Below are 19456 nucleotides of genomic sequence, written 5' to 3'. Positions count from 1 at the left end.
ATGGAGTAGCGTTGCTCCGAGGGCAATGAAAGACTAATACTCCTCAGGAGCCTACAGACAAAAGGGTGTTCCCCAATAGGGGCTCCCTCGACCGGACAATGAGCCGCTGAAATTGTGGAACGATATGCCAGGCCGTCTGCCAACTCTGCTAGGAAGTTTAGAACGGGAACAATGCCTGCGACCATGGGATCCAAATCCCGTCGAAGACTCCAACGCAACCATTTAGTCCAGGCGGAGCGATAGCGCTTCGATGTGCTGTCTGCCCAGGCTTTGGATAAGAGGGCCTCAGCCGGTCCCGAAAGTCCAGGGAGTGACCAACGTCGCCTGAAAGCCGCCATGCCATGAGGCGGAGAGAACCCTGGGTGATAAGATGCTTCTGCTCCTCGTCCGGATTCAGAAGGAGATGAGGAAACCGGGGGAGTAGGATTGGAGAATCCCAAGAACTAGAAACCAAACTTGGAACCTCCAATACGGAGTTACCACCACCACCTCCGCTCTGTCGTCGGATCATGGCCGCCGTCCGCACCACCGTTGAGAAGGGGGGAAAGGCATAACCCTTCTCCTGACTGCATTCCTGGAGGAACGCTTCCGTTGCTTCTGCGAGAGGATCATGTCTCCAGCTGAAAAAAACACGGGAGCTGGTGATCCAGATGGGACGCAAAGAGGTCCACCGAGAATGGCACCCATTGGTCGTGCAACCATTGGAAGACGTGACTGTCCAATTTCCACTGGCTGGAATCCCTCAGATGCCTGGAGTTCCAATCTGGCACTTGGTTGGCTTGACCCGGCAGATACTTCCCTGTCACCGATATGTGATGAGCCAGGCAATAGTCCCAAAACTCCTTTGCTATATTCGCGATGGCTCAGGAACGAGGCCTCCCAGATGGATGACGTAGCGGACCGCTGAGATGTTGTCCATTTTCAACAGGACACATGAATGCACCTTGTCTCTGGTTTAGCATCGGACTGCGAACGACCCCGCCAGGAGCTCCAAACAATTGATGTACAAATCCTGGTCATCTAATGACCAGACGCCGCCGGTGGAGAACTCACTGCTACGGGTGCCCCACCCAGCCCTGCTGGCGTCTGAGTCGATAACCAGGTCCGGGACTGACCCACAATTAGCCCTGCTGTTCCATGCTTCCATGTGGGTGAGCCACCATTACATTTCCTCTTTTACCTCCTCAGAGAGAGGAACTGTCTGGTCGTATGACAGACCTCTCCTGAGATTTATTTATTTATTTACTTGAGTTTTATATAGCGCTGGCTAGAGCCGGAGGTATCGGACCGCTTTAAATGAGGAAAGTTACATCAGTTAGAAAAACATTGTTACAAAAAATACATAAGTTACAAGTTACATCTGTTGATTACTGGTGCGTAGAAGGGTGAGGGGGTAAAGTAAAAGGGTAACAGGGAGGGGATACGGCAGAGAGACGAATAAAAGTCTGCCCAATGTCCGACTGGGTAGGTGACGGTCAAGGGGGTACTCTGCAGCCCATCTCCTCAATAGCTAACAAGGTAGCTCCACCGGGCAATGGTCAAACGGCTAGGTCTCCACAGTGCAATGAAGGGGATGGGCCGTCCCGTTGGTGGACTAGCTGTGAGGGGTCTCCGGGCACCGATGCGCCCCTGCCTTGTTGCACCCCCTGGTTCCCTAGATTATGTGCCTTTAGGCGTTGCAGGGCTCGGTAGTGAAGGGGCCCCGGGAAGATTGCCTGGATGGATGAGGAGAGAAGGCCCACCACCCGGGCAATCTGAGTGAGGTATGGGTTTTGGAGATGGTCTGCCTCAACTTGTGTCGAATCTTGGCCATCTTCCGGGATGGCATTCTTAAGGAAGAGGGGATTGAATCCATGATAAACCCTAAAAACACTATGATCTGAGCCAGGGTGAGAACTGACTTGTCTCCGTTGATGACAAAACCCAACCCCTAAAAGAGGGAAACCGCCTGCTGAAGTTGAGCAGTCAACTTCCTGGGACATTGTGCCATAAGCAAGATGTCGTCCAGGTAAACAATCATCCGAATACCTTGGCTCCGTAGGAACTCCACCGCCAGGTGGAGCACCTTTGTGAAGCACCAAGGTGCCGATGAAAGACCGAACGAAAGGGCGGTAAATTTGAAAATCTGATGGTGCCAGCAAAATTTGGAGAAAACGTTGATGCAGCAGATGAATGGGAACCACTGGGTAAGCATCTCTGAGGTCCAGCCTGACCATCCAATCGCCCGGGAGAAGGATGTCCCGGAGGAGGTTAATCTCCTCCATCTTGAAATGTCGGTAAACCAACCACCCATTGAATTCTTTGAGGTTGATTACCGGACGCCTTTCCCCATTGGTTTTGTCCACCAAAAAGATGTTGCTGAGGAATCCGTTCGGATGCAAAGCTGAGTGACAAATGGCTCCTTTGCGGAGCAGTCCGGAAACCTCTTAGTCGACCAGCTGTGCATCGGCAACGGAGAAAGTGATGGGGCGTGGAAAAAAGTCTTGATGGGGAAGATCGTAGAATTCGATGTAAACCCCCGGATGGTTTGCAGAATCCAAGCGTCTGTTGTAAGCTGTGCCCAAGCGCTCCGGAAAGCTGCTAGCCGGCCCCCGATACAAACCTGCGCTGCAGGTACGACACCGTTAGCACCACCACCGCCTGCGTTGTTTTTTAAGCCGCTCTGGCCTCGGAACTGTTGGCCTCTGGTAGGATAGAAATTGGTGTAATTTGCGGTGGAGTTATACTGCCCCTGCTGGAGCCTTGTCCCTTAACAGGATATTGCTGTCCACCACTGCCGGTCGCGTGGCCCCTACCGCGACTGGTCCCTTTGGAAAAAAGGGGCTGAAAAACCCTCTTGATGTTGGACTGGGCCTTGTCCAACGAGGGGAAAGTGGCCACAACTTATCCCAGCTCCTTGACAAAGGGATCTCCAAAGAGGCCCCCTTGTGCCACTGCCCTTGCCTCCGAAGAGACCAAGCCGCCTAATTTAGGGTCTAACTTGATGAGAAGGGATCGCTGCCGTTCAGTCGATAAGGTGCAATTGGTGTTACCCAGAGAATATTACCGCCTGCTGGGCCCAGTTCGACAGAACTTCGGGGTATTGGTGGAACCTGTCGCTTTCGCCTCCTCCACCATGTTCAATATTTTTGTAAGGGGCCCTATCGCATCCAGGAGTTTATCCTGACAGGAGCACCAGGAGCAGTCAATGCCCTTACGGGGATCCTTCATGTACTTTGCCAGGAAGGCGGCCATCTTGGAATCAAGTTCCAGGGGGAAAAGGCTACTTTCCCTTCTAGAGTGGGATATGGACACTCTGCCCTCAAACACCCCCTGGACTCCTTCTCTAGGGCCTTGCAGAGACGACCTGCCACAAACTTGGCCTCCTTGTCACCAGGCGTCCAGGCGGCTGACTGCGGGTGAATTATTTCATCTGGGTCCAGCAAGCCCTGTACTATCCTGTTGCAATGCGGCGGAAGAGCTGGCCGGGCGCCAAGACCGCGAGGACCCCTCCTTGTCATTAGTATCCGCTGGCGAAACAGGAGACAGGAAAGCTGGCGGAGGAGAGGCAACAGGCTCCGGGGCAGGAAGTGGCGCCGGGGAGGGGACAATCGCTTTAGCAAAAAAAGCGCTTCTCAGGCGCTCAAAAGCATCCTTGTTCACCCTCTGCAAGGTTCTTAAGGGTCACCCTCAGTGCAGCACTTCGGGGGTGGGGGACCCTCCCGCAGGCGATTCAGGCGGCAAAGCCGCAATACGGACCCCCAGTGGGGCGTGCAATTAAAGGATTAGGGGAGAATACATCCCTGAAGGGCGTGGGGGGGAGCGGGGGGGGGGCGGAGACCAGGCTCACAGCAGTGAGAAGCACTGCGGGACAATTGGAGGCGGACGCGTAAGGAGCGAGAACGCTCCCGCGGCCGTAAGGAATCTGTGGAAAGTAAACACGCCAAATGAAGCCCTTAAACGCTGCCGGGCACAGAAAGCAATAAAAGCAGTGCTCCGGGGCGTCACGAACCTGAAACAGTATAAGCAAGTATACAGAAGAATGGCAAAAAGAAACTTAACTGGCTGCGAAGGAGCGAAGAAAGAGGAGGGTCATTCAAAATGGAAGAGCTATCTACCCTTCATGAACACTATGAAAGGACTTGGGTTGTCACGGCCCCCTATGGACTGATGGGATATGTAGTTCTAAATATGGACTTTGTTTTTTCTTGTTTAAAGGATCTTTTTTCCCTAAGTTGCTGGGATAAAATCAATTCTGTTGCTTTTCTGGCTGCTGTGTGATTTATGTAATGAATAAAGCGGAGGAAGAAAAGCCTAATCAGAGCCTCCGGTCCTGACATAGAATTTGACACCGCAAGGCGAATGATGGACAGTCTGTGTGCCGTCTGTATTTGAGACGCCATGTCCCAGTCTGATAGCTCCGGAAATGCTTTTCTAAACAGCTGCACAATGAACTGCTGTGGGTCCTCTCCTTGCCTCCCTTCCGGTATTCCAAACACACGCAGGTTATTTTGTCTTTGACGGTTTTCCATATCTTCAAGCTTAACCTGTACAAACTGCAGATGGCTATCGTATTGCTCTGTTTTTTGAGTGACCGCAGCTCCATCCTCTATATCTGAAACTCGTTGTTGGAGTTCTCCCATCTTTACAGTAAGATTAGTAATTTTACTAGTAGCTTCTGACAATGAGCGCTGTATCGTGATATTATCGGCTCTGACTTGCGCATAGTGCTGCTGTGCTTCAGATCGCTAAGTCTGTAGGATTTGTAAAATAGTTAACAAAGTTAGCTCATGCTCCCTGTCCGGTAAGAAGGGGTCGGACATGGGGTTATCTCACATATCTCCCAAGGTCTCTTACCTTTTGATGCCGAAAGGCTGCTCTAAAGATAACAGACCTTGCACATGCCAAAAGGCTGCTCAAAAGGTAAGAGGCCTCGGTAGATATGAGATAACCCCATGGGAAGGGACAAAGATCAGAAGAAGGAATATGGAGTCTGAAGGAACTGTATGATAATGCTGGAATAATGTAATATGTTGGAGAAATGATTCAGTATATGAAAGAAGAGGAACTCTAGTTCTGCCCGGAACATAGGTTTACTCTGTTGTAGGGCTTGGAAATTAATCAAGAGATGGCTCGCTGACACTGCATTGAGCATGTTGGAAAGAAAAAAGGAGAAATATAACTTAATAAACAAGAGGAAGAGATAGAAAAGCTAACGGCGTATTAACACATGAAATGATTTTCTTGACAATAGTAGCCTAGACATTTAAGCGGGGAATGAATGTACAAGAAGAATTTTGAGAAGGAGAATAAATCAAATTGAAAATAAAGAAGTGATCTTTTTGTATGCACATTTGAGGAGTACTAGAGGTGTTAGTTCGGCAGTACACACTTGGTAACTGCAATTCCTCTTTAAAAAGTTGGTGTCTTTTGGTTTAAGGAATGCACAGACTAATTAAATATTTGGGGATGGTGTGTATATATTAGTCTGTATACCGGACAGAGCTTGGTACAGAAATGTTGAGCGATACACTCCTTGAAATGGAACTGGTTTTATGTTAGATTAAAAATTACACACAACAAAAAAAATCAAAAGATTTAGAAAGCGCAATGTAAAAATAAGAACCTGAGTTGTTGATTTTACTAAGTGAAAAGTATTATTAGTTTTAAAAAAAAGTTTAGTCCCTGATGAAGTCCCTATAAGGGATGAAACGCGTTGGCTTGGTCTGTTTTAAGTGTGATTGAAATGGATACTTAATAAACTTAACTTAACTTAATGGAAATTAATTGAAAAATTAGTGATTGAAAACAAAAGTGATTACAGATTCATGCAATTTGAATTGGAAAGTTCAATGTGAACAAGGAAATTAGGATGCACTCCTAATATTGTGAAAACGTTAATCAAAGGAACAAGTGTTAAGCATTTTGAAGTACCAAAACAACAAAATAAGAATGTCACATGACACAAGAAATCAGACCGCATTTCTTAAAAATAGATCTTATTTTTATTAATTTTTAGACACTAAAATGTAAAGAATTGACCAGAGGGTTCTGGAGATATAGATTTTTAAATACAACAGAAAACGAAGCTTTACACTCAAAATGCAAACAAGCATTGACAACTAACGTGGTTAGTAAAAGGTTTGGAAAACTTTTTAAAAGTGGTGTTCGGGTAGTTTGGCCTACTTTAGGTGACCAGCTCCGGCTCGTGGGGGGTGGGGGGCAGTAACAGTTGTAAGACAGTTACCTTGTCACCCAAGCAGTCTCCATCCCGGTTCCAGGCTCTATGGGTGACCTGCCATAGAATTCAATGGTGTGGTGCTGATGCAAGGGATACAAGATGCTGAGGATGCTCTAAGGTCAACAGGGGGCTTTCGAGGGCTACTTCAGTCTTGGTGAGGCGACTTTGGCCACATGGGGTCGATGTCCCTCGAAGTCCTGGTTGGTCCAGTAAAATTGCAGTTGCCACTGGACTAATGGTCTTTGGTCACAAAGAAACCAGTGGGTCCCTTTGGTGAGAGCTAGTGTCCTCCTTGGGCCACCAAGCTGCACTCCGACTGTCCTAAGCTGGCCAGACTCTTGTGCAGCTTTTGAGCATTGGGACTCTGTCTCCCCCGCTGCACGTCAGTGGTGAGTAAGGGATTGTGGCTACCGACTTGCTAAGATGGGATTTTTCAGCTTTTGTGGTCCTGGTGCTTTAACAGGAAGTTAGCTAACTGACTCTTGGAGCTCCTCTCGTCTGTCTGGGGCCCAGGAGTGACTTTTTCTCTAGCCAGGCATCAGACACCGTTCTCTTTTTGCTAGCCCAATAATTAGCAGGTGCAGTCCAGCGATTGGTGCAGTCTCTCTTGCCAGGTCCAGGGAAAAGCAGCGCAGTCCTTCTGTCCTCTCTCCAGTCCAGACCGGATTTGAGGTCTGGCTGCCAAGGGTGCCATATTATTACCAGAAAGTGCCCTCAATGTATTCACACGTTACTAGTCAATGGGTTACTAGGTCCCTTCCTCCCTGATGACTTCCTGCTATGTGTGGCATCTAGCTATCCCAGAATGCAAGATTCTGGTCCCTTCCAAGATGGCAGAACCCCTTCTCAGTGCATGGAGCTTGGCAGCCCATCCTAGAGGTATGGCTACCTGAGGGCTACACGCCCATGGGAAAACACAATTTGGCATTCGTTTTCCCCTCTGTCCCCCAATGCCAACCTGCCTTCCAAAACAAAAGAGCAGCCCCTCTAGTGTTTGTCCACCATTTACCCTACAAAGGGGGCTTCCCCTTTGAAGCTCACTTTTTGTGATCACATCCTGTGTGACTTCCAGTCAGGGAGAGAGAACACCTTCCAATAGCAGGCCTCTGTTGTGTCCTGTCTTGGGAGTCATTCAAGGTTCTCCCCAGGAGGGCAGAAGGCTGTCTTGTGGCCACCATCTGCGAATGACCACTGGGAAATGTGGTCAACAGAGTGGCAACTTTTTAAAAAGGTGTTTTTTTTTTTTACTCATAAGTGACATTAAACTCGACTTGATGCCCAAGTCGAACTTTATGTAAACATTATTTTGATACCTTGAAGTACCAGCTTTAGTATTCCCATTCAGTAGTTAGCACAGCTGAGTGGTCTACCGTTTACCCTGCACTTGCCAATGGCGCTACTTTTCTCTCCACTTTGAAAACAACAATTTGGGGTTTTTATTTTAGGACATATACAAATGCATGTCCTGTTTTGGAGTGACTTGTGTATATTAAAAGGGGAGGTTTAGACTTTGCCATTATTTTAAATAGAAAAGTCAAGTTAGCAGCTTAAAACTGTATCTTCCAGTCTGCAGTGGCAGGCTGGGAGACAAGTTTTAACTTTGTCACACTCAAGGTTGCGCAATAAGTGCTGCAGCCATATGGGGCAACTTCCCAGGCCCTGGATATGCCTAGTACCATATACTAGGGATTTAAAGTAAGTTGTTATGCCAATTGGGTGTAAGCCAATAAAACAGTACCCTTATAAGGGTCAGAGCACAGGCACTGATGTATGTTTAGCAGGCCTCTTTGCACTCTAAGTCGAAAAACCAGCAGCATCAGTCCAAACCTTTGAGGATCATGCAAAAAGGGGCATTTCTTTACAAGGTCTTAGTCCTCAATGACTTTAGTTCGACTTTTCTGACACTACAGCACTCTTAGTAAAAAAATATGCTTTATCAGTCTGGCAAAATTTTGATAATTACTTAGCTGTTTATATACTTTAGGAGACAATTTAATTGTTTGAGAGCTATTTTAAGTTCTAAAATAAAAAAAATGCTTTCTATAAATGGCGTTTGATCGATATTACTTGATAAGGTGTACGCCATTCCATCTGTACTCTGAGAGTTCAATTCACTGGTTTCTACTGTTTAAGTATGCAATTGTCTGGTGTAACTCACAAGATGTTAAACCTTATCTCCGTTCTTACTTTTGATTGATACTAGTTTTGACATTGTTCCTTGGGTATTATATTAAGTTGGCCAGCCTCAAAATATTCTTTTAGTGCGTTTTTAATGTATTGCTCCTATTCTATTTTTGGTAGGTTACTACCCAACATTTTAGTTGCATAAGGTTTTGAATTTTGAGAAAAACCCACACCTGATGAGAATATTCTTGCCAACATTAGTTAAGCATCACTATCCTCCCTGTAGTCACAAGCGACTTGCCCAGCCTCACTTTCGAAGATGATCTCTAGTCATTGTGTTAACATTTTTATAAAGTAAACGGATGACTTGTAGGGTGTGTTCAGAATGTAATATTTAAATGCCGTAAACATTCAAGGAAAATGAGGAAACAAAAATGGCTCTTTAGAATCAGAGGTTCCATTACAATGGTAGAACTGACTCTTGGTGACAATTGTTCTGGAGAACTCTTTCTACAGGTTAGTACTTTTAACTTTCAGATTTGGTATGGTGTGAGGTGGAAAAAAGCAGAGAGAGGCTGTTAGTACGCCTGGTCAGTAGATGTCATATTCTACACTCCTCTGTTGCTCATACACGGACTGTTTCTTCCTATCATTCAGGGTCGTAGCAGCAGTTTTCCTGGAAGGCGTCGCCCGCGCGGTGGAAATGGGGGAGGATGTGGGAGCAGAGGACGAGGAAGATCGCGCTTAAAATCTACTACTTCTTCCATTGAGACACTAGCGGTAAGAAGCCTAGTCTTCCACCAGCTATGCTGCCATAAGCCGCTTAGTCTTTGGTAAATTACAATGTGATTTACGTTTTGGAGGTGAAGATTGAGGTCCAGTTTAGAGAATGACTTTGCAGGGACTTGGAGGAGGGGCTGAACACGTCATCAATAGTTAGTCTGTTTTTGTATAAGGTCTGCAGTTGTTGTCTCTATCTTCAGAAGGCTTGATTCTCCTCAGTTCAGTTGAAAGTCCTTCGCTACTGGCAGCAGATCATGTATAGGAATTTTTCATGGAGCACAGCCATTACACTACTGAGCTAGTCTCTATACAGAGCTTATTTTCAGGGTTTATTACTTCACCACTTCTATACAAAGTAGTTTTGCAATATGAACTCTTTCTAAATGAACATGCTTTCTGGTTAGGTCTGAAAATTCTCCAGTATTGTATCTTTTATAGATTCACGTGCTTGAATCTTCCCCGTCATCATGGTGGGAGTCCCACGGTAACAGTAAAATAGCAGTATAAAAGTTAAAAGGACAATCTCCCTTGAAAATAAATAGCATTTAGTAACCAGTTAGCCTCATTAAAGAAAATCTAAACTCCAGCCAATCACATCACCGACCCTTGAGTATCCATCCCCTGCAGGGCTACCATACATCAGATTTCTTACAGCACGTTGTGTGTTAGGGAGTCTCCCTGAGCTCTGCTCAGTCAGTGTTTCTACCTTGATCTTTTCAACTTTGAGCTAGCAGTCCCTTTTTCTCAACCTTCTCTTCAACTGAGGTGCTGCTAGAAAGTGAGTTTACCCTTTTATTTCTGTATTTTCTGGAGAATGTCAGTGTCTAATAAAGGGCTGTTTAGGCCCTGCAAGACTTGTGGAAAGTCTAGTCTCGTCTCTGAAGATCCTCATAAAGAGTGCTTATACTGCCTTTATCCAGATCACAAACATAACGACTGTAAGCACTGCTGGACTTTTTCCTCAAAAACCCTCAAAGATCGTGAAGGAAGACTTCTCATTTGGCTCCAAAAGAGGAAATCTTTGAGGGATTCTGACTCCGAGAGTGAGGAGCGGCCTCATACCTCCTCTAAGGAAGGAAGAGGATCCTTTTTCTGTCCAGAGAGATCCCAGAGAGTCAAGATCTCAGAGCAAGGAGTCTTCTGTGGAAAAAAGGGGGGGCAAAAAAGGAGCAACCTGGCTCGTTTCATGCCCAAAAAAGATCTGGTTCTGCTCCTCCTTCTGTGCCACATACTCCCTCACAGAAAATCCGCCCGTCGACTGGCTCGCTGACGAGGCATTCTCCACCCAAGACCGTCGTAACGAGGACTCATTCAATGGTTTCTTCAGTGACATCGAAGGTCAAGACGACCGCGGTTGTGGCGTCGACTAAGACTGAAGTGGTGATGTGATTGACTGCTTCTTAAGGAGCTTGACATCGTTAAAACTTCGTCGTCGACGAGCACCTACACTCAGTCGATGGATGCTTCCACACCGTTGGCGCAGCCTCTGGTGACGATCCTGTCGACGAAAATGGACATTGCAGTCTCCAAAACAATTACTTCATTGTTACAGGACCTTTCCAAAAAATTTCCTCTGCCTCCATCTTGCCTCATGGATTTTCAGGAATTGGAGGATGAAGGCCCTTGTGGCCCCGCTTACAGCCCCTCTCAACTAAGGTTAAAGTGCCAAGAATCGGAGGAAGACCAACCAGTTGACACTTATGCGTACTTGGAGGGGGAATATTCCTTTTCTGACACACGCTCAGGTGTGCAGCACTTGGACACCTTTCAAGAACATTACCCCTATTATGAGCAGGAAGAGGAGGGCCGTCCTCAGGAACCGTCCATTAACGTTCCGATGTCATTGGTCACGGACTTGCGTATGATGCTCAGTGACTACTATAAATGTTTGCATGAGGCTAATGTAGCTCCGAAGCCAGTTTCTCGACAAGAGGAGCCTGTCGTTATTCCAGATCAAGTAACTCCACCTGCTCCGCCAAAACAAAAGTCCTTACCTCCCCTGCAGATTCCTGCTCGAGCATTAGACAGTGGTGACCAACAGTTGGAAGAAGCGGAGACACAAGTGGATTCTGATGTCCATGATGAATGAATGGATTATGTGGCGCACACACCGCCTGCTCCCACGATGCCAGTGGCTGATTCTTTTCTAGCAGATTTCCGCGGCTTCCATGCTCTTCTTGAGAGGGCATTGAAATGCTTTGACCTCCCCATGCGGTCAATCAAGCAGAATGTTTCTTGTACGATTTCAAGGCTGTCACGCAGACCGTTAGGGCAATCCCTAGTGTCGACTTCTTGTGACAAGAAGGCATTAAGTTAATGAAAAATCCAACTTCTGTGACAGGAGTCATTCCAAAATTAGAAAAAATTTACTGGCCGCTGGAGGAGACTCCTGCATGTCTGATTGGCCATCGAAGCCTGATTCTGTAATAATGCAGGCTGCTCAAAGACTATCTAAGAGCCCTGCTTCACCATGTACCACCCTCCCAGACAAGGAAGGGCGTACGTTGGACAATATTGGGAAGAGATTTTCCGCGCTGGTGACTACAGCCATCAGAGCCTCCAATGCCATGGCCATCCTTGGGAGGTACCATAGGCAGATGTGGTCGGACATTGCTCCTTTTCTGGAATTTCTGCCTGAAGATAAGAAGGAAGCTAAAGATTCTTTTAGAGGGAGAGAGAGCCTCATCGGAAGCCACTGATGTGGTGATGGACAATTCTTCTACTGCCTTTAGGCAGATGGAAGGCGTTGCAGTGTTGCGCAGACAAGGTTGGCTGAAAGCGACATTTTGCCCAGAAGTCCAAGCTAAGGTGCTTGACATGCCATTCGACGGGGAGAACCTGTTTAGTAAACATGTGGATGAGGCACTTCAGGCTATCAAATCTGACACAGATACGGCGAAATCTTTAGCCAGTCTGCACCAGAAGAGGTTCTCCTCTTTTCGAGGAAGGGGCCAATTTACATCTTGGCCCCGGCTCCAGCAGCGTTTTCAGCCCTACTACCAACAAGGTTCTAACCTCCATATTCTGCTCAGTCCTTTCGGCAGACGCCTGCACTGACTTACACGAGGGCTCCAGCTCGAAGACGCCCGGCATCTGGGGAAAATCCCATGATGCTGGCAGATGGCAATAAGATTTATCAGGCACCCATCACCCCCGTCCCACTACATTTGGCTCAACACTGCTCCAAATTCTTCGTTCAATGGTACTCCATTTCATCCGAAAGATGGGTGTTACATGTTTTCAACTATGGTCACACCCTGGAATTTCTTCAACAACCTTTGGATTTTTCCCCAAGAAAGACTGCTCACCGCCATCTGGTGCTTCTCAAAAGGGAGATAAAGATCCTTATCGACAGTCAATCAAGGTAGTGCCATGGAGTCAGCGCAACCTGCGCTGCTACTCCCACTTTTTTCTGATAAAGAAAAAGACTGGAAAATGGAGGCAGGTTTTGGACCTCAGGTTGTTGAACAAGTTTATCAAAAGTCAGCCATTCAGGATGTTGTCGCTCCTGGAGATTCTCCTTCTATTGGATTCAGGAGATTACATGACCTCCCTGGATCTTCTGTATGCGTACTTCCATACTTCCATTCACCCAAATTACTGTTGTTTTCTCGGGTTCCAGGTGCTACCTTTCAAGGTGCTAACTTTTGGACTAAAGTCTGCGCCCAGTGTTTACACCAAATGTTTTGCGCCAGTAGCAGCCTATCTCCGGCGTTCCGGTCACCAGGTGTTTCCCTACCTGAATGACTGGTTGGTCAAGGCACCAACATTTCAAGGTGCAAAGTAGTCCACGAACGCCTGGGTCTCCATCTCAACAGAGAAAATTCTTCACTCCTTCCCTCCAAATTTCTGGTGTTTCTGGGAGCGATGTTAGGTACCAACCGCTCAATGGCTTTTCCCACAGAGGAAAACAATTTCTCGTCTTTTAAAGTATGGTTCCCGCCATTCCTCAAGAAGGTTTGTTTCTGTGAGGATTCACAAATCAATGGGATTGGAGTTGGCCTAACGGCTAGGGCAGTCGACCTTGAATATGGGGAACTGGGTTCGAGACTCTGCAATGACGCTGAACATCCTGTGATTCTGGGCAAATCACGTAATCTCCCTGTGCCTAACAAAAATGAATGTGTCCTCATGTAACGCAACTGGTGCTATGTAAAGCGCCCTGATACCCGATTCGGGTCAAGTTCAGGCTATATAAAACTGTGTGTGTGTATATATATGTATATATATATATATATATATATATGTGTATATATATATATATATATGTATATGTGTGTGTGTGTATATATATGTGTGTGTATATATATATATATATATGTATGTGTGTATATATATATTCTCAAGTAATCCCTCCAGCAGGAGGGACAAACGGGACGCACTCTCTGCAACCTTTTTGCGCTTTTTTTTATTTTCTTAATTCCTTTACTGCACAGGCATGAACAGATCTACATGTTTCGGTATCCCAGATACCTTGCTCTCGATCAACTGTTTACTTGGCACCGCCCCCTTTAAATTTGCTGGTTGTTACATCATTTCCTGGCAGTGACCCAAGTTCCCTTTGCATTCTGCAGAATGTCGTTTTTATCAAAAAAAAAATGTTTTCACTTTTTGTGCCATATATCTTTATATTACCTCGGAAATAAAAAAAAGCGCAAAAAGGTTGCAGAGAGTGCGTCCCGTTTGTCCTTCCTGCTGGAGGGATTACTTGAGAATTTGAAGCGGCGTGGTTCTGCCGCAGGGATAAGCACCCACGAGGAGCGCTGCAATTTCCCGGTGACTGGGAACCGTAAGAGTTGATGTCGTCTTGCATCCCGTTCATTCCTCACCCTTGATTGCGGATGAGACCTTCAGGAGCTGCTCGAAGCCCAATGGATCTAAGCTCGAGGCTCCTTCGACATCACTGTCAATCACGCCTCAGATGATCAGGGCAATGTCTTGCTGGACATTAAGAAGCAATCTCTCACAAGGCCTATCCTTTTTTCCACCGAAGCCTTTGTTAATCATGACAACTTCCATGGAGGGATGGAGGGGACTCACCTCCAGGAACTTCAGGTCCAAGGGAGGTGGTCGGACCAAAGACTCCTGGTCCGACCAGCTCCCTTGGAGCTGAAGGCAGTTTTTCTAGGGCTCTGTTCCTTCCTGCCAAGGATAAAGGGTTCGTCGATTCTCGTCTGAACGGACAACACAGCCACCATGTTCCATCTGCAGAAAGGAGGGACGAGATCTCCGGCTCTCAAGTCTGGCGCAGTGAATTTGGAATTGGCTGATTCACCACAATATTTCCTTACAAGTCCAGCACGTTCCAGGGGTGCTAAACGAGTGGGCCGGTTTGCACAGCAGAGATACCAAGCAGTGTTATGAATGGAAGATGGATGCTGTTCAGCTGGGAAAACATTTTCAGTGTTGGGGGATCGCCAACCCTGGATCGGTTTGCTACATGACTCAACAAAAAATTTGAATTTTACGGCAGCAGATTTCCTCAGCCAAGTTCTCTGGGGAATGCCTTCCATTTTTCCTGGGAAGGGGCATTTGCTTATGCGTTCTCTGTTGCCACGAATACCAAAAGTTCTACAGAAGATGAAACAGGAACCTTGCCGCATCTTTCTCATTGCCCTGGCGTGGGCTAGGCAATAATGGTTCACTGAGCTGTTTCGCCTACCCAAGGCTTCTCCAATACGTCTTCATCCTTCGGAACGTCTGCTTTCCATGGACCAAGGCCAAGTGGTTCATCCACAGATTCACTCTCTTCACTTGTCGGCCTGGCTCCTCACCACACGGAGTTTGGTGACTTAACTATCTCGAAGGAGTGCCGCTCCATGCTCATCAAGGCCTGTGCTCCCTCCACTGTAGAGTTACTCAGCCAATTGGAAAAGATTCTGCTCCTGGTGTGCAAAACACTCCTGCTATCCACTCTCTTCTCCGGAGGATGTTTTGCCATATCTCTTATCTCTGGCCAAGGCTGGCCATTCTCATTCTTCGATTAAAGTTCATTTGGCTGCATATTCGGGGTATAGGAGACATTTAAATCAGGAAGGAATTTATGTAAGGTCTTTTTAGAGCTTACCTGCCATTTCGACCTTCTCCAGTGCACGGGCAATCAAACATTCTGCTGTCTCATCTCATGAAATCCCCATGTGAACCAATTCACATGTGTGATTTGAAATACCTCTCTTGGCCAACACGTCTACTAGACGTATTAGTGAAATTCAAGCATTCACAGCAATAGAACCTTACCTTCAATTCCAGCAGGACAGGGTGGTGCTCCTCACTAATCCTTCGTTCATCCCCAAGGTACCCACCATGTTCCACCTGAATGAACCTGTAGTCCTGACTTCATTTTTGCTAGCTCAGTCACCACCAGCGGAGACAGTTCTCCATTCCTTGGACATCAAACGATGTGTGAAGTTTACCTTCAAAGGACAAGACCTTTTCGTAAATATACCCAACTCCTCATCGCCTTCTCTGCCCCTAGGAAGGGTCAGGGTTTGACTAGAGCTTCAATTGCACGTTGGGTTTCTTCTACTATACTTCACTGCCATGAAAGAGCGGGACGTCCGCTTACATCTAAAGTGACTGCCCATTCCGCTAGGAAGATGGCAACGTCCTCGGCCCTGTTTGCCGGAGTGTCTCTACCCGACATCTGCAGGGCAGCAACATGGACAAACGTCCATACCTTAACAAGGCACTACTGCCTGGATACCTTGCGGTAGACTGATATTGCCGTTGGTCAAGCGGCCCTTCGGCGTCTGTTCGCTTAAGGTAGGCCTCATTTTATTGAGGTTTATTCAGAGTTTTTTATTATTATTACTATTATTATTATTATTATTATTATTATTATTACTTGCACTATTCTGTGTTTGTTCTATTGGGCTTTTGGCAAAAGTTATTTATATTTTAAATATGAAGAGCTCATGTTACTTGTTTGCGATTCTGGTTATAATACTATGTCGCATGATGGGATGGTTCACCTGTTTTTTTTCCCACCTCCATTTACTATTATGTACTGCTTACTAGTCTGATTCAAGCATGTCAATCTATAAAAGATACAGTACTGGAGAAAAAACAAGTTACTTACCTGTACACTGTGGCTATCCAGTATTGATATCTTTTATAGATTCACATGCGGCCCTCTGTCCTCCCCTTACAGGTGTGCCTTTCCATGCCTCTATTATTTTACTAACTACACTTGTGCTCGAAATCTGAGGTATGGTGGCCCTGCAGGGGATGGATACTCAAGGGTCTGGGATGTGATTGGCTAGAGTCGGATGTTCTTTAATGAGGCTAACTGGTTACTAAATGCTATTGATTTTCAAGGGAGATTGTCCTTTTAGCTTTTATACTGCTATTTTACAGTTACCGTGGGACTCCCACCATGATGGGGAAGATTCAAGCATGTGAATCTATAAAATATATCAATACTGGAGAGCCACAGTGTACAGGTATGTAACTTGATTTTTATCTTCGAAATAGTTTCATCTTGGGCCGCAACCATAGTTAGACTCGCTGACGTCCACCTAAGGTTGCAGTGCCGCAGTATCTGGCACCTTCTCTCCTACCCTTAAATTCAGATTCTTTTTTCTACTCCTGGGTAAATGGGGCAAATTGGAGCGGAGTAATTTTAAAACTTATTTTGATGGCTAAGACAACAGTGAGGATGGCAATGCATGCTGTAGAAAACATCAGCAAAAGGGGCTTGACTAAGACATTGCTGAGATTTATGTTTTATGCAGTCTTGGAGCATAAGAGGGCCAGGCTTTTAAATCATTGTTTTGGGGAGCTATTTTACGATCGATTTTGAAAGTTGTGAAAAAATGTTTTCTTTAAACTTGATAAATTGTCATAGAAAATGTGTTTCTGTTGATGAGCACCCGATAAAGAATTAGTCTACCCTATGACCATAGTTGTGATGGTTTATGGACTATGCTCTCTATGCCCAACATACTTCAACAAGGGAGAAAGTGTATTTGGCACATCACACTGTCCCTATAATAAAATACAGGAATGACACAAATCCACTTATCTTCCATGCATGATACTGTAATTGTATGTTCGAGGCATGTGTGCTGTAGATACACATGCTTTGCATACTCCTGCCATCTAGTGTTGGGTCCAGATATTTGCAAGTTGTTTTTTTCTTCGAAGAAGTCTTTCCAGTCACGAGGTACGGTGACTCCTCCTTTTGGTGATAGTGCGCATGGTCATAGACTCCATTGTTAGATTGTTTTTTCCTGCCATCTGGTTCGGCCGTGTATTGCTGCGCTCCAGTTCGGAATCGTTCCTCAGGTTCCCCTCAGTGTCAATCCACTCTACCCTCGACGATATTGTTTCGAACGTGTTTCCCAGTACTCCGTGTTTCGATTCGGTCAACGAAATCTCCATTTCTGATCAGAAATTTTTGTGGGCGGGCTTCGGGCTTAACCGCGTCAGTCCGGCTCTTCGTTGATGGACCGGATTCCATTCAAAGTCTGCCCCCGGTGCCACGCCAAGTACCCGACTTGCACCAGGTGTGTGATTAGTGCTTATCTCCGGAGCACAAAGAACAAGACTGCGACACTTGCAATTCGTTTCGATCAAAGAAAACTCTCCACGATCGTCTGGCTCGACGTTGGGATATGCAGCACCAGCATATTGTCGACACGCCGTGCATCTTTGGTGAAGACTCTGAGCAAGATGAGCCCTCAGCGGCTGAGGAAGAACAGGCCTTTGCTGTGTCGGACTCTGAATCAGAGTTGGAGATAGACCTTGACATCAACGATGTGCGGTAGGACAGGGTGATATGAGTACATAAGAAACCTTGCTCGTCCACCCATCCCTAAAAAAAATATAAGGCTTTGGCTCCACCTTTGCCTTTTGGCCAAAGTCTGCACCCAGCTGATGTTTCTGACGCTCTGCCTCTAGGTTTGGCATTGAAACATACAGTCAAGTCTTCGGGCTTGGGACCGAGTCCACCAAAATCCAGTTTGGATCCAAAACCTTCCGGTTCCAAGCACAAAGTCTGTTCGGAGCTGAAACTTTCGACACAGAAAACCAAGAAACAACCTTCGGAGCCGTAATCTTCCGTGCCGAAAGTTCATTCCATCTTGGATCTGAAACCTTTGTTGCCGAAAAACAAAGCAGTCCCTTTGGCACCTTTGGATCCAAAAATAGACATTGTGCCGTCCAAATCGGATCCCAAGCAAAAGAAACTCTATTGTAATCCTGACACAGGACATATTCACGCCAAGACGCCATCCAAGCAAAAGCTTCCTGATGACGACAGTAATGATTAAAACCCTTTGAAGAAGAAAAAAGTTGGTACTAGCCCTTTACATCCACTACCATCATCTCCTCCTCCCCACTTTTAGATCCTTTACTCATCACACCTCATCACTCTCCACTATCTCACCATGACGGAAACGCAACCGATGAGGGAGACACACACTTACCATTGGCTCCATGGACAGATTATACAATTGGCCTTCCATTGGATAACGATCCAGACCTTTACCCTGTCAAGCAATCTCTACCTGATGACAATCTGTCCTATCAATAACTCCTTGCCAGGACCACACAATACCATGGCATGGTGCTCCACAGAGAATCCTTGGAGGAGGACTTTCTATTTGAGTCTCTAGGATCCACACACAGGTCGAGCCAGACACTCCCAATGCTCAAAGGTATGATAAGGTACGCAGACACATTTTTTAAAGACCCTGTACGTGCACGAATTCTGACTCCTAGTCAACAAGAAATACAAACCTTCCCCAACAGTTCCAGTATTTATTAAAGGCCAGTTACAACTTGATTCTTTGATGGTATCTAATGCTCGCAAGCAAGCTAATTCCCAAATTTCGGGGGATACTCCTGCCCAGATAAAGAATCAAAACTCATCGATGCTTCTGGAAAACGCATAGCTGCACAAGCTGCAAATCACTGGCGTATTGCTAACATGCAGGGCCTTCTAGCCAGATACAATAGGGTGCACTGGGACGAAATAGAGCAAATACTACAATATCTCCCAGATGACCATGAAGCGAAAGCTCAAGAGTTGGTCCAGAAAGGGAAGGTGGGCTCTAGATGCAGCTAGAGAAGTCAAGTCTAGCATCTTACTCAGAAAGGCATGCCTGGTTACAGATTTCTAGGTTTAAACCTGATGTCCAACATTTAATTTTATACACACCTTTTGATAAAGAACATCTTTTCGGCACTGAAGTTGATGAAGCGCTCGAAAAAATGAAAAAGGACACTAAAGTAGCAAAATCGATGGGAGCGCTTCAGTCTCCTTCAAAAAGAGGTTCCTGTTGGCGCTCCTTTTACCAGGTAGGGTCCAAGTCAGCAGCCTCAGAT

General features: G+C 46.2%; 1 protein-coding gene across 7 annotated transcripts in view; it reads left to right on the top strand.

Moving 5' to 3' along the window:
- Positions 1 to 19456, top strand: part of KMT2D (lysine methyltransferase 2D) — a 1389531-nt gene that overhangs the window by 410827 nt on the left and 959248 nt on the right. For 5 of the 7 annotated variants that reach the window (XM_085600420.1, XM_085600417.1, XM_085600418.1 and 2 more), the window contains exon 12: positions 9002 to 9124. The exons of the other annotated variants lie outside the window; for them this stretch is intronic. In XM_085600420.1, coding sequence (XP_085456546.1) covers positions 9002 to 9124 — 123 coding nt within the window. The remainder of the gene's footprint in view (positions 1 to 9001; positions 9125 to 19456) is intronic. 7 annotated transcript variants of the gene reach the window in all.

Source organism: Triturus cristatus, chromosome 4_2 (assembly GCF_964204655.1).
Source record: "Triturus cristatus chromosome 4_2, aTriCri1.1, whole genome shotgun sequence".
NCBI lineage: Eukaryota > Metazoa > Chordata > Amphibia > Caudata > Salamandridae > Triturus > Triturus cristatus.
The sequence above is the reverse complement of the archived record's forward strand: the minus strand, read 5'-3'. Positions and strand labels throughout refer to the sequence as shown.